General features: G+C 41.2%; 1 protein-coding gene across 2 annotated transcripts in view; it reads left to right on the top strand.

Annotated features, from left to right (window-relative positions):
- Nucleotides 1-24908, top strand: part of GPC3 (glypican 3) — a 432614-nt gene that overhangs the window by 12022 nt on the left and 395684 nt on the right. For both annotated transcript variants that reach the window (XM_068533011.1, XM_068533012.1), the window contains exon 2: nucleotides 19633-19794. In XM_068533011.1, coding sequence (XP_068389112.1) covers nucleotides 19633-19794 — 162 coding nt within the window. The remainder of the gene's footprint in view (nucleotides 1-19632; nucleotides 19795-24908) is intronic.

Here is a 24908-nt window from a genome sequence, read left to right as displayed (position 1 = left end):
TCCCTTTGAACCCTGCTATCAGTGAACTTCTCCCATGGCCTTGGTTCTCCTTTGCTCTTGTAATGATTTATGTATTTTTTTCTTCTTACTAGAGCCTTGCTCGTTAAAGTGTGGCCCATGGGCCAGCAGCGTCAGCAGCATCTGGGAGCTTATAAGAAATGCAGAACCTTGGTTCAATCCGGGGTTTCGGCACACACACACACAAAAAAAGCAGAATCTCTGGTGCCATCCCAGATCTACTGAATCCGAATTTGTGTTTTTTAACAGCATTCCCCAGGTGATATGTAGGCAAATGTAAACTCCTTGAGGGTAAGAACCTTGCATACTTAAGAGAGGGTCTTGCATATAATAGGTCATTGTTCTTTTGATTTCTCAAGTTTGTGCTGTGCTTCAGCTGTTTATTCATTGATGTGGATGGGTGGAGTCGGGGAGGAAGGGAGGGTGGGAGGAGGGGGAAGGAGAGAGAGAGATTCAGAGAGTGTTGGGGGGAGAGGGAGAGGGAGAGAAGGAAGGAGCATAAGAAAGTGAGAATGGGTGGGCTAGAGAGAGCCTACGGGATCTTTGCTCATTTGCTAATAACTTTGTGACTAGTTTGAAAAACAGTCTTCGCTCCCCGAGATGGATAGAACCTCTAGTCTAGGCCTTGGCTTAATTTAATGTGGCCAGAGGCACATACGTCTTGAGATCATTTTGCTCTTACCCTAGGGAACTAATGGTTTCCCACATCCTCTTTTGCTGGCATTCTGAGGTGTGTCTTCTCTGGCCACCCCCAGAAGTCAGAGTGGAGCTCACGAGGCGTTTCAAAGAGCCATGGGAGAACTGTGCTGAGTGTTTCAAATAGTCCCTTCTGTTTTCAGAAACAGATTTTCTGCTTTGTTTTCAAACTTCAAAGTCTGTTTCTGAAATAAAGGTTTATTTTCCCCCATGGAATTCTGAAGGTGTTATACAAGTGTTAATTTCGAAAACCGAAGTCACTTCTTGCCTTTGAAACTTCTGTACTGTGGGTCAATTTAATAACATTGCCTGAAGGTTCTTTTGGCCTTCAAAAGCTGTCAGATTGCCTTTTTGTTCTTTGAGAGGGTAAGGTTGCCTCATTCACAAAGCCTGAAGGTGATGTTGGAACCAACATTTATTCAATCATTTGGAGTCTTCCCCCACCCCTCAACAATATTCAGTTTTATTTTCCAGTTAGGTCCTAGTGGCCATGAGATGTTTTACCAACTAACAATTTTGGGAAAATTCCCCAAAAGCTCATCAACATTTCATAGAGTAGTGATAAGAAGTAGCCCAAGTTACTCTGACCCCCATTCCGAGTGGGTGTTCTGTGCACAATCATCATGGCCCTTTTGGGGGATCAGGATACCTCCAGAGCTCCCAAGGGTCCTCCCTTCATCATCTGTTGGACTGCTCCCCACGTCTTCTCTTTTCGCCTTCCTCTTTTCCACCCTCACACTCTCTCAAGTGGTTATAGTTTAGAACAGAAGGTGTTTTATGGTTTGTTATATTTATTGAATGCTTTTGTGTTTCTTGTTCTCTTAAAAAAAATAGATGAGTGGAATGTTTGATATTTTCCTCTCTATTTTAAGTTGTGTTTCCTTTTCTTATAGGTCCTGATTTCCTTTTCTCCCCTCTCTTCCCCCATCTTCCTCTGCCTTCTCCACATCCGCTTGCCCTCAGTGATCCTGGAGAGAAAACAGGCTTTGCATTTCTGCCCACATATTTGGGTACCTGGTTACTTCTCTTGGGATATTGTGAAATTCAATTCCTTAGTTTGGAAATGAAGAGGTCTAAAATATGCACTGATGCATTTACATTCCACTTTCTAAGAACTCTGAGTATTTAAAAGGCTTTTTGTACAGATAGGACAAGGCTAAATATATCTGACTTGAATACCTCAGATCCTTGCAATGTAGTTTACATTCTCTCCCACTTTGTCATAATTCTCAATGAATGCAAATTGCATCTCTGTTCTTAGAAATCTCTTTTCTTACACTGAATGCCTTTCCTTTTTCTAAAGATAAGGGAGCCCCTTTGAAAGACTGCTACCGTGGGGTAGAACTGACACCTACCTTGTAGGCTAACCAAATTGTAGCCTGCTTTTCCCTGATGAAGTTATCACGTTTCAGGACATTGTTTCATTTGTAGGATTTTAGTGTCCTAGTTTCAAGTTTGACTACAGGTTAGAGAGTGTATTCCAGTTGGTGTATTCCTTGGTATTTTTTTCTTTGTGTTTACACTTTGGGGATCTTTGGTTTGTCCTGTATCTATTATCTCTTCCAAGCTTGGCCAAGGTTGTTAGGTTATGCAGTTATGTATAAATATTTAACAAGATAAGTTAGACAAAATGTGCTTAAAGATACTTTAGCCCCTCCATCCCCCCACCTCCTCACTGCCCGGGCCCCAGCTCAGTTTTTGTGTGGACTCACAGATGGTTGCTTTATCTCAGATGTTTAGATTTGGAGGACATTCCTTTGCGCTTTGCTTGATGGACACAGTGAAATGGAAGCTTTTCAGTCAATCTTGACTACCAAAATGGTAGCACCAAGTAACAGATAACGTTAGGGTCCTCTTCCTTTTTCTTTTTCTTTTTTTTTTTTTTTTCTGACCAGTTATCCAAACTCCCCTAAGCCAGAGAGTTTTAAATATGAGATTGTGTGTTTTTTAAGAAAATATTTTGGATAAAGACTAATGTTCTCAAGTCAGGAATAACAATTAGTACCATTCATTAATCAGGGGCATGTTTTGACTTTGAGTCCTGGCTAGGAAATATAAACTGTGAAAGTCACACGTATATATGAACCTCAGGCAAATTTATGACTTGCCAGCCTTTTAAGGTTAAATTCTTAACCCCAAATCGGGGCTGGCTTTCTATGTGGAGTTTGGCACATTCCTCTGGGCCACTGAACAGCCCCTTCCCTGAGCCCTTTGCCTAACAGCAGCTAATGGCCTAATGAGCAAGAAGGATTTCTGCCTCTTATCAGCTGCCTAAACAGCAACAGGAAGGCTGATATACAGAGTATAGGTCAAAACCTGAGTTCTTGAACCAAAAAACTACAGGGTCAGTTGAAAACTCTGGATACGTGGCATCTCTGTAGTCATCAATACCAGTCAGTAAAGGAACTGGACACTTGAGTTCAAACAAATAGTAATAGTTGTCAAAAGTATGAACAGTCTAATTAATTTTGCTAGTAGTTCTTTCCTTCTTTGTTTAGCTCTTCTATAAATAGCCTTCATCTAGTCTTTAATGAGCTTTTAGTTTGCGCCTGGAGGTTGTTATGGTCATGTGGCCAGAGTGTCTGATTGTCAGATGGTGATGATGGAGGCAAGGGTATTTATATTCTGGCCCAGATTTTGGAAGGGGCTGCCAAATAAACGTAAATAGATATCTACTACTACTTTTATTTCTTTTTAAACTGAGTTTTTGAATAAATATGCACTCACTTGCCATGGAGTCAGAGAAACCTTGGTGCTTCTTCATACTGTACTCAGACCTTTTGAGTCATTGCTTGTTTCTTAGATCCACTTGGAATCCAGGCTCAGACTCGCATAGAATAAATATTTTAGGGTATTCTGTGCCCAATCGTAGTGAAAGCCCCTTGAGTTTCATCTTCTGCGTTTGCATTTTTTCAGAGACAATAATGCAAACATTTTTTTCAGATTCTGTTCTGTTATTGAAAATCGTATTTACATAAACAGGCATTGTTGTGGCTTAGGGAAGAATGTGGGGTCCCATTCCTTAGCTCCTTGTATATCTTTGCTAAGGCTTGTCTAAATAGAAGTAATGACGCTTTAGTCTAAGCAGCTTTTCTCATTTAGGTAAGCAGGGCGGTTTGAAATTTCAGTTTACTAGATAATTGAGTTTCTTCTTCTTAATTATTTCAGGCATGCAGGTTGCTCTCTTGATAGTAAAGACCCTAAAAATCTAGTAATCTCCTCAGGCATCCATTTGGTAATAAAATCCTGTGCATTTTCAGGGGTTAATTTTCATGACAATTGTGCACCCCTCCCTACCCTCAACCCAACCTCCACCCTTGGAAAAATTCTGCTCTCTTTTAGGGCTTTGGTCTTCTCACATTTGCAAAAGAACACTTAAAAAATATATAAGGATGACGCTGGAATTACTGGATCTAGAGGAAATTTAAATGTATTCAGATTCATGCTCATTACACAACTTTCACTTAGGGTCTTTAATAGCCGTGTCATATTTCTCAGAATATCATCTGCCTGGCTTTGCCAGGCTTGGTTTTCTGCCCTGAATGAAAAACTGAAGATCAGCAAAAGCGGAGCCTAACTATCCCCTATTCTATCCTTTTTCACAACAACAACAACAACAACAACAACAACAAACAAACAAAACAAAAAACAGAAAGAAAGAAAAAGAAAAGAAAAAGAAAAAAAATTCTCAGAGGTCATCTGGTGTAGAGTGAGGTGGGGAAAAACGTTAAAAAAAAAAACAACTCAGGCTGCCTTCACATCTGCTAGTCATTCCCACTGGTGTGACTTCAATTCAGCAAGTTTTTATTGAGCACCTGTGGTGGGGGCAGTGCTAATAATCATTAACATTTATTGAGCCAGGCGCTATGCTGAGCCCTTTATGGGCAACATCCCATTTAATCCTCACAATAGAACTACCAGGTGGGTGTTATTATTTCTCCCATTTTACAGATGAGCAAACCGAGGCTTACAGAAGTTTAGTGACTTGTACAAGGTCAGATAGCTACAAAATGAATTAAATCCACTCAGTCTGGTTTCAGAACCATGTTCCTAATCACTACTCTTGTGGTGGGCTCAGCATTTCTGGGCATTACTTCTGAAACCAGTTTTGAGAACCCAGTATGTGTGAGATGCTGGGGATTCGAAGAAAAAAACTCCCCTCTCTCTGTTCTTGGTGGGGGAGGCAGACATGGAGACAGATGAGGACCATGCACGGAGGGTCTCCGTATCTGTTGAGGGGAAGGAGGAGGGCCTGGGAAGAGCGATGGCTTGGATCTGTGGGAATGCTGCATTCCCAAATGCAGCTCAGCAGCCTGGGGTCACGGGCATTTGGTTTTCCCGTTCAGTGAAGGTTATCGTCTCTGAGTTGAACTGCCTCAGTGACTGCATCACACTGTTTCCACCACTGCCCTAGTTGACTGTAGCCTCAGCTAACTTGAACCCCGCACTCCTTAGACATACATGCGCGGTCAGCATGGTTTTGGGAGAATTGGCTGCATAGTTCCCATGTCATTTCTACTTTATTTCAGTTCTTTCTTGAAAAAATGTAAAAATTAAACGAGGCAGACATTCCCAAACCAAATTGCTGCAGTCTTGAGAGCTGGTGGCTTTCAGGAGGCAGGTCATATAATACTAGCAGCCCACAGGGAGATCCTGGATCCAGGCTTGGTTCTTTCAGCTTGATCTGGAGCCCTCCTGGCACTCCCTCTTGGAGCCCACACTGGGCTCTGGAGAGCTCTGTATCTGAATCACCCCCAGCTTGACAGGAGAATGAAGTTACTATTAGAAATTTTTGAGTTTTTCGGCGAAATCATGGGAATGGAAGGCAAATCCCCAAATTACCTGTTTGGGTAATTTATTTTTGTTTTTCATGGCTCCCAAAGAAAGCAAGGAGGAAAAAAGTCACTACTGAGCATCATTGAAAACTCTTTTATGTGTTGCATTCATGCAACTTAAAATTTCCTCAATTTTAGGAAACATTTGGTTCAGGGCATAGTGACTTCACCAACGTGTGTGTGTGTGTGTGTGTGTGTGTGTGCGCGCGCGCGTCTGTGTGTGTTTGAAACAATATCCTTTAGTTTCCAATCTCAGCTTACCCAAAACTCCTTGTGCCTCCAAGTTTCTTATAGCTGCTTTGCAGTGGTTTGCTTGCCAATTCCCCTCCCATGCACTTTCTCCTTCATTAAATCTCTTCCACAGAAGGGGTTGCCACCAAGTCTAGACTTCAGTAACAGGCAGGAGGAGGGCCAATTAGTGAAGATTTTGATTCATATTACATGAGAGTGGGGGGAGGAGAAGGAGGAGGAAAATCTGTCCTTCTCAGTTCTTCAGATACTCAAGTTCTAACACAACGGTATGTTGAAGTTGTATAAAATTACTGGAGCATTTACACAGCTAGTCCCCAAGATGGCATAAATGCCACAGCACTAGAGCATGTCAGTGTAGACACTCAGATCAGCTGAAGGATAGGAAAAAGGAAAAGATCAATAACGTTGTTTCTCACTCAGGGATCAAGAGTGAGTGTTTGATTTTCTTTTGGTTGCATTTTGCTCAGGTGCAGTGTGTATGTTGTACTAACAAGGCAACCGACTCCCTTTTCCACAGGTCCCTATCATGGGGAAAGGGGAAAGATAGAATAGAGGGCACAGATTATTTACAGTGGCTGAGAAAGTAATTACAAGGTGCAATGGCTTGAAACTGAAATTTAGGTTAGCCATTAGAGCTGGGAGAAGCATCTTAACAGTAAGGGCAATTGGGCATCAGAAAGATTTGCCTGGGAGCTGGTTAAACAGCGTCTCCAGAAGTGCTGGAAGACTAGGGCGGGTACAATGTGAAGAGAAACTCCTACCAAATTCAGGGTTGGGCTGGAGGCCCAGACTGATAGGCATATTCCATTGCTGCCCAGCTCCCTTTGTGATTATTTGATTGCTAATAGCTTAAAATGCTTTTTTTCATGTATACAAAATACACCTAATTTATCAGGCTTAAGAAAGCAAACATTTTTTTTTGAATTTTATTTTATTTTTTATACAGCAGGTTCTCATTAGTTATCTATTTTATACACATCAGTGTATACATGTCAATCCCAATCTCCCAATTCATCCCATCACCGCCCCCGCCCCCCGGCCCTGCTTTCCCCCCTTGGTGTCCATACGTTGAAAACAAACACATTTGAGCAGCGAGAATGAGGCGTTTGGATTAGTCTGAGTGCCCTCCTAACAGACTTTCTGGAATATGAACCAAGGACTGAGGCAATATTGTTATTTTTTGCTCCTGCAAGACTTCCGTTTCATAGTATGGGACTATGCTGTTAAAGTAACATTTGGGCTTCGTCAATATGACTTTCTCAAGGCTGAGCGTAGATAAAATTTGGTTTTGGCCCGTTTGATCTTTTTTTAATCTTTCCCTTTGACATCGCCCCTTGTGCCTATCCAGGTGTGCTGGGTTAACTCCCCCACCACACCCCCTCTTTCCTGTGCTCCAGGAAGCTCCCAGGTAAACTCTTTAGCCTTGAGGTATGAGGGAATTACTCAAGGAATGTTACGCTTTAAGACAACACCTGATGAAATTGCTTAACCAAGTAGTAACTCACCCATGATGAAACATTTAGACATTACTAGGCAGGTACTTACAGGTGGGAGAGGGAGGGTGTACTGGTTTCCTAGGGCTGCCATAACAAATTACCAGAAATTTGGTGGCTTAAAACAACTGAATTTATTATCTCACAGTTCTGGAGGCTAGAAGTACAAAATCAAGGTGTCAGCAGGGCTGCATTCCCGCCAAGGGCTCTAGGAGAATCCTTCCTGGCCTCTTCCAGCTTCTGTTGGCTCCAGGCCTTCCTTGGCTTGTGGCTGCATCATTCCAATGTCTGCCTCTGTCTTCACATGGCCTTCTATTCTTCCTGTGTCTCTCCTCTGTGTGTCATTCGTAAGGACATGTCATGGGATTTAGGGCCCACCTGGATTATCCAGGATGATCTCATCTTGAGATCCTTAATTTAATTACATCGGCAAGACCCTTTTTTTCCAAACAAGGTCACATTCACTGGTTCTAGGGGTTAGTACATGGACATAATCTTTTTGGGGGGCACCATTCAGTCCACTACAGAAGAGAACTTTCTGGGCCTCTTGAATCATACCAATTTACCAGAGCTCTCTAGTCTAAGGGGAACTTGTTCTAGGGAAGCTTAAAGTTGGTTATAAAATTTCAGTGTGTTTCCTGAAAGGGATGTGGGTGGCAACTGCTGTTGACCCACTTTCTAAATGGTTAAATCAAGGACCTGGGGAGTGAAATGACTTACCTAGTCACTCTGGATCAGAAGAAGAGTTCTGAAACTGAATAGGCTACCGTATTATTATTCAGCATGGACTTTGTGTCTTTAACTCATGGCCTTATTGGATTTTTTTTCTTAAAAAAAAATATTTTTCTAAACACTTTAGCCATAAGAAGGCAATCGTTGCTTATTAGTCACTTGAAAAACCTTTTCACAGGACTTGTAGGGTCAAGGTGATGGTGTGCTTTCAATCTACCGTAGCCTTCTACCTAGTCTTTGTGGTTTGCAGAAACATCAGGTACAGGGAGTTTTAGAAGCCAGAGACATCTGTGAAGCAAAAGACTGCCTTTTTAGGGTCAGGTATACTGAGTTTTAGGTACAGCTTGCATGCAGAATGGTAAATATATAGTTGTCACAGATGAGACATTCTCTGAAGAAATACTGTCACACTTGTTTATGACAAAAGGACCAGTTCTAACATTTGTGGCAGCGACAGTCTTGGCGTGTAAAGAGATTAGTGAGTTAGAGTGTGGTCTTCATGGAAACGCAGAGAGAAAGGAACGTTGGAGGTCACCAGGCCCAGCATGCTACATAGTGCAGGAGTCCCTTTTGTGGTATCTCTGACATTGCTACCCAAATTATGCTTGAATGCCTCAAGACATAAGGAGCTTACTATCTATAGGAAGCAGAGTCTAACTGTTGAGTATTTGTTCATCCATTCAACGAGCATTAATTGAGTGTCTACTATATTCCGGGCACTATGCCATGTCAGGGAATACAAAGATGGCCAAGATATTGTTCCTGCCTACAGAAACGTACAATTTAATGGTAGGGGTAATAAAAGTATAACAATAGCTATAAAAGCTAGATTGCAAAATGCAGTATTAGAAGTACAAAGTGTGCTGAAAATTCAGAGAGTTGACAGCTCCTGGGGTTTATTTGGTGGAGAGGGTACCTGGGGGAGGAGAGACAAACATTATGAAAGAGACACTTGAGAGAGACCTTATGGATGAGAAGGTTTTAATAGCTGAAGCTAGGGGAAGAGCACTCCTGGGACAGAAATAGCATGAACAAAATAGGGAAGCAGGAAATGAAGGCATGTGTTTGGGAAACATTAAATAGGAGTTTAATTCTCACAACCACCTTGAGAGGTAGGTGTTATTGTTCCCGTTTTATAGATAAGGAAGCTGAGGCTCAGAGATTCAGTAACTTGCCTAAGATCATGCCAGCTGTTACGTGGTGAAGCTGGGATTCACAACCTGGTCTGATTCCAGAGTCCTTCCCTTTGCTGTTGCGTGCCATCCATCAGGAAGCTATCTGACATTAGTTGGCCTCTGGAGACAAAGGGGTATATGAAAGGGAATGTGGTTATTACATGGGGTGAAGCACTGAGAAGGCTGAGTTGTTGGTCTTTGCCTTGGCCTCATATCCATGTTCATGTATAGCTATTGTCGAGTGCTATTGACAGAGCCTTCTTAGAAGGACAGAGGCAGGTCCTTTGCTTCTTTTGTGTCCTCCCAATGCCTAGTCTAGAATGGGCTTAGTGACTATTGATTGATTGACCTACAGTTGGAAGCAGACTCTCAGACCTGAAATTGTCTGCAGGGTCATCTAGTCAGGCCCAGATCTGAAAAAGTATTCGGTAGAGTCACACAGCTGATTTGGTAGCAGAACAGATAATAACACTTTAGTCTTGGTAGGGAAGGGTTCTTTTTCCCCCCCGATGTGATTTCATACACAGGGGAAATGGCCTAGCACTTAGATTGGGCCTAGGGTGTTGAAATTCTCAGCTATGCTTCAGGTCTGCGTATTTGAACATTGTATCTGAAAAATAAAAATTATACATCTCCTAAAAGATGGGATCTCGGCTACTTATCTGAGTAGAATAACGATTAGTGAAAGAGTGACTAGGGGGAGACAGGAAAATTGCCTTGGTTTAGTCCCTCTGGCAGAATTCTAAAAGATTCTTTATCCCGGGACTTCCCTGGTGGCGCAGTTGTTAAGAATCTGCCTGCCAATGCAGGGGACACGGGTTCGAGCCCTGGTCCGGGAAGATCCCACATGCTGTGGGGCAACTAAGCCCGTGCGCCACAACTACTGAGACCATGCACCGCAACTACTGAAGCCCGCACGCCTAGAGCCCGTGCTCCACAACGAGAGAAGCCACCGCAATGAGAAGCCTGCGCACCGCAACGAAGAGTAGCCCCCGCTCGCTGCAACTAGAGAAAGCCCGCGTGCGGCAACGAAGACCCAACGCAGCCAAAAATAAATAAATAAACAAATAAATAAATAAATAGATTCTTTATCCCAACTGGCATATCCTCCAACCCAATTTTGTTTTTATTAGGGTTTTTACCCTGTCTAAAGTGTGTGTGTGGGGCGGGGGCGGGGTGGAGGGAAGAGAATAAGGGAGAAGAGGAGGTGAGAGAGAGCTCCATTTTGGGCTCTGAGGATTCTTTATTTTTCCTGGAATACTGTTCTTCTACGAGTTGCTCTATTAGCATCAACTAATCTGACCTGGTTCCTTTAAAACTGAACTCTCTTGAAGTTCTGGCATTGTTTCCAAGTCAAAGGGCAGGGCATCAAGCCCAAATGTCAGCGAGCCCCTTGAGATACAAAGATAAGTCAGTCAAGGGTCTTTCCCTCAAGGAACTTAAATCTAGCGAAGATAAGGCATGCAAATGTAACTATGATGCAAGTTAGAGAGTGTGGGAAGTGTCTTTATAAAGGCTGCGGGAGTGCTATGGGAATTCAAAGGACAGAAGGCTTGTGGAGTGCATCTCTGCCCCCGCGAACACTCTCTCCTGTGAGAATCCAATCCAAAGATAACTCAGAGTCAATTATACCTCAGTAAAGCTGGAAAAAAATGTAAAAAGACAACAAACAAAAAATAGCCGAAGATAACTAGGAATCATCTGGGGGCAGGGCTCACATAGCTCCTCCCCATCCGGCCCCAGCCACTTTCCACCAGCTCACTTTCCCCTCTAGCCTTACCAGGTTCCTTGGCAGTGCCTGTATATGCCACCCACTTTCACACCCCTGTGTCTTTGCTCCGTTTTTAAGACGGAGAACGATGTGATCAGATATGTACTTTAGCACCGCCTCTCTCCGGCTTGGGTGGAAGAGAGGGTAGAGGCAGGAAGGCCGGTTTAGAGGCTGTAATAGTTTTCCAAGTGAAAAGAGGTGAGGTGATGAGGCAAGGATGGAAAGGAGGTGAATGATGAGAGATATTTAAAAAGCATAACCAGTAGGATTTAGTGACAGTTGGCTATAGGGGATGAGGGTGAATGAGGTGTCCAGAGTGACCTAGAAGTTTCTAGTTATTGATAGTTTGGGAGTCCATTTCCTGGACCAATCTGTGAACCCCAGGGCAGGGACTGTGTCCTGTTCATTACTGTATTCCTTGGGTTGGGCAGAGACCCTAGCACAAAGTAGGCATTCTGTAAATGTTGTATGAATGAATTGTTCACCACTTTGGAAGGCTGAATGTAATCAGTGAATTTGTGTTCCCAGAGCACATGTTTGACTGCTGGTTGGGAATGTGGTCCAGAAAGAACCTCTTTGTGGGAGAGTGTAGTGATCTAGGGATTCAACCTTTACTGGGCATGAAATGATATGCAGTTAATTGACAGTTGGCAGTAGAGATAAAGGTAATTCGTTCTTTAATTCTCAGGCTTAGAGAATGGCTTATCTCCAGGGTTGCTTTAAACTCCCAGTACCCCAATGTGGTAGCGACATTTTGGCCTGCCTTTTACAGAGGCAGAGTCTGTCGCGGCCCCAGGCATGATCTTTGATTTAAAGTCTGAGCTCGTGATACCCAGGTGTGCCCTCTGCAAGGTCATGTTCTTTCAGGCTAAATAACAGAAGGGTAACCTTCATCTGGGTTCCCTAAGACGATTTCTTCCACCAGCAATCCTCACTTTCCCCACTGGTTTCAAATGCAGCCATTTCTTTCATCTGTATTCCTATCTTGATTAGTAAGAAATTAATGAGCATGTAAGATTTGATTTAGGTAATGATTAATTAGGGGAAAAGGCACCGTTCTAATAGCAAGTCACTGTTATATGCTAAGGAAATTAGTTAATATTTCTGGATGGCAAATTGACTTGTCCTCTGTTAAAAAAAAAACCTTTTAGAAATGGTTGATAAGTTATTTTTTTGTTCATTTGTACAGCAACCTGCACTTAATCCTTTGGATAATTCTAATAGGCATCTATTATTTTCCCTATAAGTCATGAAGCAACCAGTTTTGGATATCATTCATTCCTTTGCGTAATATTACTTTAATGATAATATTACATTATTGTTTTTAGCACAGCATACGTTCATTAGCAAAAAAAATCTGCCATTCATAAAGCAGACCTTGGCAATAAAATGTGTGAAATCATACACACACACACACACACACACACACACACACGTATATATATGGAAAAGATTTCAATTTTCATTGTTACTGAGCCCTGACGATTTAGTCTCTTCTGTTGCTGTTTGAATATGTTCTATCTGCTTTTAGAAAAGTATAAGGATCAAGGTCTACATTAATATTTCTTCTGTTCTTTAGTGTGTTTTTAAATGTGATTTTTGACAATTTATAGTCATTAGCTAAAATTGCAGTGTAGTAAAATAACCAACATATAGAACATAATAAAGGTAATTGGAGAATCGGGGGGCTGGAAGTGACCTTGAGGGGTTATTTAGCTCACTTCCCAATTTCAAGCTGTAAGACTAATCTTCCTCAACAGCACCCTTCATCATATTATGCCTCTGCTTGAGACTCAACAGTGGTTCTTTACTGTCCATGGAGTCAAGCCCATAGTCTTTTGTCTGCATTCAAGGCCCTTCAGACTCTGGCCCATCTTGCCTGATAAGCTAGCTATACCCCAGATTCTAGCTTCTCTCCAGGCAGGTTATTCTTGCCCCACTATTCCACAGGTGCCAAATGCATTTCACCCATTGGCCTTCTCATCTTTTACCGTGTAGCTCAAGCCCTACCTCCTCCCGGAAGTCTTCTTTGACACCTAGAGCCTCTGGTGAGCATTTACTTATCTAGCAAATGTTGTCTATATTACATATTTGAAAATTCTGCTTTATTGAAATATAATTTATAAATAATAAAGTACACTCATTTTGAGTGAAGAATTTACTGAGTTTTGACAACTTTATATACCCATGTAACTACCACCCCAATTAAAATATAGACTATTTCTGTCACCTCAGAAAATATACTGCATATTTTGTCACCTAACCATATATCAGCTTTTACTGTTCTCTAGCTATTTTTGTGTGTGAAAGTCTGGTCTCTTAGCATGAATTTGTTTTTTGTTTATTTTAATTTTACTTAACATATATTGAATACTTACCTTGTACCAAGTAGGCTAAGAGCTTTACATGCATAATCTCACTCAGTCCTTGCAAACAACTCTGCAAGGTAAGTGGTATTGATAATAGGGACGAAAAGGCATGTAGAGGTTAAGTAATCTACCCTTGGTTGCAAGCTAGTAAGTGGTGGGGCTAGGACTGAATTGTAAACTACTTGACCAGAGGGACCATACGTGTTTTGCCTACCACGATGCTGGCCTCCAGGCCGTTAATACTTACTGACTTGGAATAAAATCCAGTAGAACAGATACAATTAAACAGCCTCGTATATAGTGTTCACTGTCCTCTTCCAATTAGGGACAGAGCTCAGGCCTGGAATGGGGTCTCCAGGTGAGTAGTGTGGTGCACCTGTGACTGCATGGCAGAGAGGAACTGAAGTCCCAGTCCTGGCGGAGGTGGCTAAGGGAAACCAGAAGCAGTCTAAAATGTCAAGTCCTTGAATGGAGCCAAAAAGAGTAAGAACTAGGCCCAAAGGAGAGAGTCTGTGTTACAGGTCAAGAAGGCAAGGCCACAGGTAGCCACACCTAAGAGATCCCCTCACACAAGAGTACACATCGGAGGGAGCTTTCGGTGGACCACCTGTGATTTAGCCTCTGGAAGGGAAAGCAACTGGTAAGGGTGCCCAGCTTGGATACACATGGGAATAATCCTCCAGAGAAAAGCTTCCATAACTCAAATATCCCTTCTCAGTTGTAAGACCCAGAACTGGACCCACTGTGCAAGCAAGACATTGTCTCAAAATAACTAGAAATAAATTACTTCATAGTTTCTTCAAGCGAAACATCTATTTGTGAATCTTCAAGATGTTTGGAAATTGATTTTTGTGGTATTTTAAAATATTTTTCCAAGATCAAAGCATACAGATGTAACATTTTCAGGGTCATCTGTCTCCACTCCTTCTTTTTAGATCAGACAGACAGAAAGTGTTCTTTCTGTGTTCTCAGTCTGCAGCCCTCATTAATGCACCACTACATGTACAGGACTGGCTGAGAACGACGGGGCATCGCAAAGGAGATGGGAGTCATTCTCTGCTCTTCAGGAACTAAAAATCTAGGAGAGGAGATTATAGTATGAAGGCACTTTTTAATCCTCCAGAATAAATGGGAACTAGCAGCCCTGTAATGACTTCAGTTAATTTTTTTTTTTTTTAGCATCTGGGAATGCAACTTATTAAGCCCTAAAGAGTTGAACCTTTCTGACTCATTCGAATAGTCAGTTGCTAAGTCTTCTCCTTATCTCCATCCCAGGCTATAGTGCTTGTCTCTATTCCCATTTCCCAGCTGAATTCCATTTTTACAAAAAAAAAAAAAAATGTGAGCACCTCTGTGACGAGTGTGGTCCGTGATTACTTTTCCTTCCCATCTATAATAAAGGAGCTATTTTCCCTTAACCTTCTTTTGTTCCTGACATACTTAAAGAATGCTTTGCTACTTACTATGTCTTTTGTAAGTTACATCTTATTTCTTGAATTGGCCTTTCTTTTTTTATTCACACAAGTATGTACCAGTTCTCAGTGTACCTCCTTAGTCATTTGCCCTCGGTTCTACTTTTTATTCATCCCGCTTGGGATTTGGTTCCCAGAGTAATTCTTTGTTTTGTTGATGAGGATCCCCCTCTAAATTCTTTCTCTGTTTCTTTCTGTTTTGTGTGTTCTTTCTGTCTTGTTTCTTTCATGGGCATGTTCATGCATTAAAATGGTTATATTTCATTTTTGTCATTTCATTTAGGTGTGTCTAGCTCTCCTGGCCCACTTTGTTCCTTATGCTATCATGTACTGAGGCTTATTTTAAGCTGGCCTGTGAGTTATATGAAATTTACTTAAAACAAAATGTTTTTCCCTTTGGCATTTATTTCTCTCCTTCCTGGTTTGGAAATCGTGAATTCTTATCAGTTTATAGATGTTTTATTTCCTCAAATCTATAGCTAACTCTTAGCCCCCAGATCAATTATACTGGTTTATTGATTAACCAGGCTGTGATAAGTTGGTGGGAGGATAAATATTGCTATATATACATTTCTTATATTTGGATATAACACGTACCTTTCTTCATGACATCTGACATGTTTTCCCATAAGTTCTCATTTGAGGTTTTAGCCCTTTAAAGATTTTGGCTGACTGAATTCCTGAGGTAGTAGGAGTTTATACAATGATGAGATTTGACCAACTCAGGGAAGGGGTACCCCTATGCATGCTCTAAGTTACTTCATGAATTATCATATTAAGGCAAACCAAACTGGCGTCATGGTCATTTAAAGAGTCATTCCTGGGCTTCTGTTGGTACATTGAGTGGCAGTTTGTTACCTTCTAAGATGTAAGCAACTCACAGCACTTCACAAAGAAAAGATCTGAGCCCTATTATTTTATAACTCCCACTAGCTAGAGCTGGTGGGAGTAAGAACAGTACTAACAGCCACCCTGCCAAATAAACCCTACCATTCTTGAAAACTGGAAATCATCACCAATGAAAATTTAGCAACACAAAGAATTTTATCTATAACATTTAATTTTATGAATGTATGCAAATACAGGTATTTTAAACACACACTATTTAGGCATCAGTTTACTAAGAAAATAAATTGGTGTTTGGAAAGTACCTGCTATATAGGATTTTTCATATCTACACATGTGTTCCAACTACCCTTGTTTAAATCTAGATTAGCCACTTGTCCCCAAGGGGACTCTTTCCCTACTTGGTCCAATAAACTGAATCAGTTTCTACTTCTAGAATAGCATTACATTTTGTAACCTCATGTAGAAAGAACACAGTGAGCTAGAACTAGCTCTGTTTTTTCTTTTTCTGAAGATAATCACAAAGCCTTTGAGCTTAGACCCTATTTAAAATTGGTTTAAGGCTTGTATATGAGATTGACATTTATAGGAGATAAATCTGAACTCTGTGTCTCCAGACCCCAAATTGTATTTTGACACATTAAACGTCACCTTTCCATCCAGTACCATAAACTGCAGTGCTGGGTTAGGTTTGGTGATATGTATTATCCATGCTCTCCTTTACTACTTTTGTCAGCAGCTCCCTTGAGGAGGAGGAAGTGGAGAGCTTGGAGTCAATGCTGTGGACTTCAACAGTGATGTCATGTGAGGTTGAACTTGATGAATTTCATTCCTAAATTAAGAAAACTTGGACACATACATTAGGGCCATGATAACTGGAATTCCTAGGGAAATCAGAGATTGTAACAAAAGTAAATTTTCTGGTAACTTAGGGCTAACTAGTTCCCCCCACCTTTTTTTTTAAAAAAAAAAAAAAAACCTCAGTCATTGAAAAGCTGTCTAAAATGTCTGAATATGCTTTCTAGCCTCACTTCAGTAAGATTTGATGTTTATTGTGAAAGCTTACTTTGCCAAGGACTTTATGGAACTTTGGGGGTGTCCCCCCTTGGGGGGATATCCCATATACATGTTTTGTCATCCTAGCTAACTATGTCGCTTTATCGCACCCAGTTATATGCACTAGGTATTCATCTCTGTTAACCCCTCTAGACAGTGCGCTCCTTGGGATAAGGACCACGTCTCTCCTGTTGAAAGCTGTACCTCTACCGTGTAGCACAGTGCTTGGCACACAGAAGATATGTTAGACTGGGTCCTCTGAGAAGCAGATGCCAATATAGCACTAGATGTGCAAGAAGTTTCTTGGGGAAAACACTTGGGAAGGAAATGAGCCATTCGACTGTGGTGTAGCTCTGACCCCTGTGGAGGAGAGAGGGAAGGAAGGAAGGTTGAGTAGAGAGGATGTAAACTGCAGTACAGTTTTGTCAAGGTCAGTGGGGAGTCCTCAAGCCAAAATGCCTGCCAGCAAAGTCCTGTGTCTCACAGGACTTGGCATCTTTGCCATGCTCAGTCATTGGCTGGGAGCAGCCCCTAGGGATTGTGGCCTGGGCACAACATGGCGTTGAATTTAGAGCACAGCAGCTGGGACCGTTCGTCAGTTACACTCCCTGCGGTAGGAGGTCTGAGATGCACATTTTCATGGCCACCACAGAAGAGCTCAACAGATGCTTATTGAAGGGAAAGTTTGAGTAAAACAGGAGTTACAGAAGAAGAAGGAGATTGGACTTAAATATGCATTGAGCCCTAATATTTGCTAGTATTGGTAGAGGATATAAAGTCTTGGGACTCTCCGTTGTTTCCCTCATTTCTCCTCAAATGTCACCTTATGAAAGAAGCCATCCCTGATTACCCTACATAAATAGAATCGTCCCTGCAATCACCACATTCCCTACCTACCTTACTTTGTTTTTTAAACATTAAAAAACAGCAGCTATATTGAGGTATAATTGACATACCATAAGCTATACATATTTTAAGGGTACAGTTTGATAAATTCGACATATGTTTACAGCCATGAAACAGTCATCACAATCAAAATAATGAACATATCTATCACTCCCCCAAATTTCCTCACTCTCACCCGCTGAACTGCTTTCTGTCACCATAGATTAATTTTCACTTTCTAGATGGAACCATACAGTATGTAATTTTTAAAATTTGGTTTCTTTCACCGAGCATAATGTTTTCGGCGTTCATCCGTGTGGTGGCATGTATCAATAGTTTATTTCTTTTTATGGCTGAGTAGTATTCCATTGTGTGTATATACCACAGTTTGTTTTCCCTTCGTTACTTAGTTTTATTTTCTCTGTAGTACTTATCACTGCTTGACCTTACGTATGTAGTTTGTTGTCTCCCAGAATATAAGCTCCCCGAGGGCAGGGACTTTACAGACTGCTGTATCCACAGTGCTTGTCACATAGTGGATACCCAATAAAATATTTGTTGAATGACTCTCACCTACTCCCATGGCTTCAATTTTCTTTTATATGCTGATGACTTCCATGGATACAGAAGTGTGTTGAGTCACCAGCGAAGAGCTGAAAACAACAAAAAGTTTTTATTATGGGGAAACTTGGTAGATGATAATCATTAACTGAGATACAGAATACAGGAGACGTAACTTTGTGTGTGTTCATATGGGATATACTGAGTTCAGTTTGGGGTCTGCTGAATTTCAGATTCCCACAGAGTAGTTGAAAATGTGGGATTTTGGAGCTCAGAAGAAAGGTTGAAGGTAGGATTAGAGAGTTCAGCAATCACAGGGGTTAGATAAGATCATTGGGGTTGGGCAGAGATGTAGAATGAGAAAGAGGGTCAACAACATTTATGTGATAGGCAGAAGAAGAGGAAGCAAGAAAAGGTAGGTAAGAATAGCCATAGTGGGACTTCCCTGGTGGTCCAGCGGGTAAGACTCCACGCTCCCAATGCAGGGGGCCTGGGTTCTATCCCTGGTCGGGGAACTAGATCCCACCTGCATGCCACAACTAAGGGTCTGCATGCCGCAACTAAAAGATCCTGTGTGCAGCAGTGAAGATGCAGCGCAGCCGAAATAAATAAGTAAAATAAATAAATATTAAAAAATATATATATATAAAAGAATAGCCATAGCAGTGGGGGGGTGTATGTGGGTGTATGGGGTGTGTGTGGATAGGTTTAGTGAACTGGGTAGGTTCACTAAAGCAAGGAGGGGGGAGTGTTTTAAGGAGGGATTGGTTAACTGTGAGGACTGCAAAGGGTCACATTGGTTGAGGACTGAGAAGAGGTTCTGATTCCCTAACTTTGGAATAATCAAGAAGATTATTCATTTGGCAAATCTTTATCGAGATACAGAAATAAAAAAGCATTCTGCATCATAAGGGAGGTGGTGACGAGGTAGCTCAGGAATTCAGAGGAACAAGAGGTTGGCATTTGTGCTAGAGCTAGAATTGTTAAGAGTTGTAAGGGATTTTGGTGATTGAACGTTAATGTTAGCGACATTGGATTGGCCAGACATGCATTTCATTAGGAAATCATAACTGGAAGTTCGAAAGTGGCTTCTTGGTTGTGTTTTCATTCATAAATTACAATCAAGAAAAAGAAATTATAGGAGTGAAGATTGGTCTTTTAACAGACAAATTAAATATTGGTGTTCAGTGACGTATACTTTGTGCTATAAATTAGTTTATACAGCATTTATGAGTCAAACCTAGGCAATTAATTCTTACGGTTATTCAGAAAGAATCAGTCATAAAGATAATTGAGAGAAAGCAGGGATTAGTTAAGATAAACACTGATTTTGGATAATCAAGATTTTACTGTATTTTAAAAGAAATGCATTGTTTTGCCTTGTTTGCCTCCTGTGTGTGTGTGTGTGTGTGTGTGTGTGTGTGTGAGAGACACTGTGCTTACTGAAACATGAAAAACTTGTTTGTTTCAGGATCAGATTTGCAAGTATGTCTCCCCAAGGGCCCAACATGCTGCTCAAGAAAGATGGAAGAAAAATACCAACTAACAGCACGATTGAACATGGAACAGCTGCTTCAGTCTGCAAGTATGGAGCTCAAGTTCTTAATTATTCAGAATGCTGCAGTTTTCCAAGGTGAGTTCTGGGGATCATTTGAGATGTGCTGCTCAATGGCATCGTTATTTGGGCACTGGGCTTTCAAACGCTAAGTATAATTTATAAATTACCATTCCAACATTAATACTTGTTATAAAAACCTCCCAGTGAGGGACTTCCCTGGTGGCGCAGTGGTTGAGAATCCGCCTGCCAATGCAGGGGACACGGGTTCGATCCCTGGTCCGGGAAGATCCCACACGCCGTGGAGCAACTAAGCCCGTGCGCCACAGCTACTGAGCCCGTGAGCCACAACTACTGAGCCTGCGTGCCTAGAGCCCGTGCTCCGCAACAAGAGAAGCCACTGCAATGAGAAGCCCACGCACGGCAACGAAGAGTAGCCCCAGCTCGCCGCAACTAGAGAAAGCCCGCATGCAGCAATGAAGACCCAACACAGCCAAAAAACAAATAAAAATTAAAATTAACAAAAACCAAACAAACCTCCCAGTGAGAGATTCTGGTTAAGGAAAAACGTGGTTTTTAGAGAAGCTGCATTACAATCTTTGGAAAGGTGGGTATTGTCAAAAATCATTGTCCCAGGACATTCTGTTTACCTGTATGTAAAGGATGAAATCTCTGAAGAAAGAATAAATGGTACTTTCCCTCCACTAGCCCATAAAACTTGTTTAAAAAACAAAAATGTTTACTTAAATACCATTTTCTCCAGGAGTTAGTTGGATATTTGTGGAACATGCACAAACTTTCTGACCATTGGGACTATTTCCATTTAAGAGGGAAAAACTGGCTTAATGGCCCTACATTTTCTCATTTGTGTGAGTGATTATCTTTCCTCTTTTTCTGAGTCTCAGTTCTTACTGCACCTGTGTATGACTGTAAAAGATAGCTGTTGTAGTGTTGCCAGAATGGGTAGGAAATTACATTTCTCCTTATTAACTTGTAGGACTGTCATAGCTGGATGGGGAGTATCTCCCCTGATTCAGAGACCCAGCTAGGAGGATGATGGTAGTGGTGAGAGCAAACACTTATATAGCATTATGTGCTAGGTACCCTTTTAAGTGTTTTACATATATTAATTCATTTAATCCTCACAATAAACCCTATGAAGTAAGTAGTAGTAGTAGTTTCCCCATTTTATGGATGAAAACTCAAGGCACAGAATGGTTACGTAACTTGCCCAAGGTCACACAGCTAATAAATAGGGAAAGTAGGATTTCAACCCAGGTGGCCTGGCTCTCAGAGTGTATGCTTTTAACTACCTCATTATGCCACTTCCTGTGAAAGAAAGTTAATTATGGATATTGGGGCTTTCTTCTATCCTTCCTTAAGCAGATGGAATCAGCTACCTTCTTCTTGTCCCACAAGGAGAGAATTGGGGTCAGATAGAAAAATAACACTTCTGACTACTTGACATTCGAAATCTTTAGATTTATGGCACCTTTATAAGAATTAACCTGTTTGAATTGTAAGGTGGGTTGATTATAGCTTATTTTGTGTATTATAATAAAATACTTAGAATTAGCTGAGAAAATTATTCAAATTAGCTAATAAAACATACATTCACAACAGTTTCTTGGGTCAAAGCCTCGGGATGTTGGGTTGATTATATGAAGTATAATACAGAAGCTTGAAGTATTTGTTAACCTATTTATGCAGTCAGACTCTTGTGAAGAGTTTGTTGAGACTAACAATTTGGCAAAAGAATGAATAATTTAAGCTCATTTTAAAAATACATGTACCATTCATGTACTTCTTAGATTGATTTTGGAGCTGATCTACTGGCTGAAAGTGGAGTGATGAGAAGTGATGTGACATGAGAATCGAGTTGAAGTGGAGGGCTGAATCTTACTCTATGGGTTGTGGAGGTGCTTTTCTAGAATGGAGTATTTGTGATTTGTTTCATTCCCAGAATAACCAAGCCCACAGATGTTATCTTACCATTGCCTGGCTGGATGGGGGTGGTGGAGTGATCACGCTGGTATTCTAGCGTGAAGAGTAGCTGACATGGCTGTCTATCTGAGGGCCTTGCATGTCAGCGTTCACGTCTCTGTCCAGTTCTGCATTTTGCATGTTGTGTTTTCTTGTTCTGGAACAGCACAAGACTAGGAGAGAAAGGAAGTTGTGACAAGATTTTGATTGGATTAGCTTCCAGATATGGCTGCTATAGAATGGAAGCTGAACGCTTGTCATGTGAACAGAGGGTAGAGAGTAGGGGGGCAGCACCTACTCGTTCTCTCTCTCTCTCATACACACACACACACACACATACATATAAATATATTATTTCTCAAATTGTGGGGACAGGCAGAAGGACAACCCTAGCAAAGGAACATGGAGACAACTAATGTCTGAACTCATTGCTGGTGCCTTCTACCTTGTCACCATATGTACTCATTCTTTATCTTGTTTCATTCTCTATCTTGTTTCATTCTCTCTTCTTATTCTTTTCCTGCTTCGCTCTTAGAAAAAATAAACCCCATAAGAACAAAATAAAACATGGTCCTGGACCTCAAGGCAATTATGCCATGTTTGTAGAGACATTGCCCCAAATCCCTTCTGTAGGATTGTCTCCTTGTCTGGAGAGACAAGACTAAAATCAGGGACTGCTACAAGATGATGTATTACTGATTGCTGAGAAAAAGAGAGTATCCACTTTTTTCTTATAACTACTTAGTACTCCAATGAATTTAAATTGGGGGACACAGTTGCTTTTTCCCTAAAATACACCCCCTCCCCAAGATTCTGGTAGAATAAATTGTTGAGAAAATTGCTCCAGTACTTCACTCCTACGAAATGTGATGTGAGCTGTTTTCACCACATGAAGTTGAAGATATCTCATCTTGATCTTGGCCTAGATCCACAATCTCTTTAGGGTTCCTTCACTAGTTCACATTGGGGGTATTAAGCAGTGAGTGCTTTCTGCAAATATGTGCACAGTTCCATGAGCAATCCTTGCTGCCTCGATTTGGAGTTTATGTCTTCGTTTGCAGGAAGCCTTTGCCCTCATAAATGAGCCTGGGACCCTTTGCTACAGTGGTTGGAGTGCTCTATTGCTAATGTTGTTTTGATAATGATTGAAGCATTTAAAAAAGTTGCTCTTTATTTTCAATCTTTGCATTGCCTCGTTTCCTAAACTTAATTTACTTTGATGCGCTTAGTAAAATGGGGCAGCACAATCGTTTTTTGTTTCTGCTTAATTAATTGTTTTTTGAAAAACTTCCCTGAAAGTAGATTTTCTTCTCTTTTTCTTCTCCCCTACCTAATAATGATGATGATGATGATGATGATGATAATGATAATAATGATAGTGACAGTTTATTAAGTGCCTACTATATGATGCTTACTTTTACATAATTATCTCATTTAATTTTCCCAGCAGCCCTATGAGGTCCATACTGTAATTATGTCCATTTTACAGATGAGGAAACTCATTGATGCCACAGCTTCTTCCAAGCCACCATGTGACATGGTTTTCCTGTTCTTAGTGTGCTTGAGGTAAAACAAAATTAAGAAATTGTAGGATTTGTGGTCCTTGAGAAGAAAAATGGGATAGAATTCTGAGTTTTTCATCATATCTCCACCACCTCTACACTTTCAAGCCTTGAGTTCTATTTTCCTTGTAGAATTTCATTATAACTTTTCAACCTTGTACCATCAGGAAATATTTGGGGTATGTCTGGGTTTTTTCTGTACGCTGGAGGATTCCAGTCTTCCCCAGGGTACCACTGACTTTGAGTGAGAACAGACTTTTCAGAATGCAGCAACACTTCGCTTTTCTGGAAGTTGTCTCTCTCACAACTTGAACTCTCTTCATCAGAGAGGAGAAATGGTGGTTAAGCAGAAAACATCTCTGTGTACCTAAAACGACATGGAGCTCCTGCTTTATGTAGTTGACTCATCTGAGAGCTCCTGGGTCCTTGTTCAGAGCCTACTACCGTTCTGAATTTATGCACAGTCTTTACAAGCTTGATTTTCTAGTTTTCCAGCCAGTAGTAGATAAGCAGTTAACTAGAAGGGCTTTGAAAGACTGCCAGAGGGAGGTACATATGAGCAGCAAGAAGTTAACGAGTGACAGTAAGAGTGGAGGACATAAAAGTGACTCAAGAACTCACTGAATGTGGCAGTTGGGGGCATTTTATAGAGGGGTATATCCCTACCTGTCTCAGTAGCCCCTATGTTATAATAGATCCAACAACTAATGTTCCTAGTGATGGCTGTGAATTGATAAGGAAAGATCAAGTTATGTTCACTGTTTTTCCCTTAATATTTCCATTTTGAATGGCTAAAAATATTTTTGGTGCTTCAAGGCAATGGAAGAAACACTGGACTTGGAGTCAGAAAAATCTAAGTTCTAATTCTAGTTCTCTGTTTATGGCCTTTATGACTTTGGGTGGTTACTTAGACTCTAATGGCCTCAGTTTTCTTATCTGCAAAATGGGGATAATAATTACAGTCCTGCTTTCCTCAGGAGTAGAGATAATGTATGTGAAAATGTCTTGAAAACTGTAAGGCACTATATACATGCATTATTATCTAGACAGGTCATTTTTGTGGACCACTTCACCCCACGTGGGGCCAGGTAAATGATGCATTACCATTACAGACATAATCCTAGACAAAGCTGGACTTCATGATGTAATTCAACAACTTTTGCCCCATGTAGATGATGTTGAAGCAGCTCCAGTGCACAGGTGAGAGAGCACTTAGGCAAAGGACCCTTTGAAAGAGGGGTTTATTTTATGCATTCTTAGGTGTGAAGCTGAGCTCTTTGAAATGTCAATACTTCCAGGAGCAATCCTTTTTTCAGCTTCCTGAAGCTTCTCTTCCAAATATACCTCTCTGGTATATTTTACACACAAGCAAGAGGCTAGATCACGAAGGCGTTGTTGTGTTCAGGTCATATTTTTGTTGCATTTTCTGGTGCACGCTATCATGGCAGAGAGGAGGAAAAGCGCTATCTTCATCCAGCGTTGGAAGGCTTTCTCCTACCTGCTGTCTGTGGAGGAGATCAAGGGGGAGGAAGCAGGGTTGCTGTGCGTCTTCTGTTTCTCTGCTGCCTTATTTTCTGTTTCCATCTGCTCTTGGCAGTTCTTCCACTTTTTTCCTGTCAGATTCCTGTCTCTCCCTCTCCCCCTAAG

Source organism: Eschrichtius robustus, chromosome X (assembly GCF_028021215.1).
Source record: "Eschrichtius robustus isolate mEscRob2 chromosome X, mEscRob2.pri, whole genome shotgun sequence".
NCBI classification, from domain to species: domain Eukaryota; kingdom Metazoa; phylum Chordata; class Mammalia; order Artiodactyla; family Eschrichtiidae; genus Eschrichtius; species Eschrichtius robustus.
Note: the sequence above shows the minus strand (reverse complement) of the source record. Positions and strands in the feature narration are given on the sequence as shown.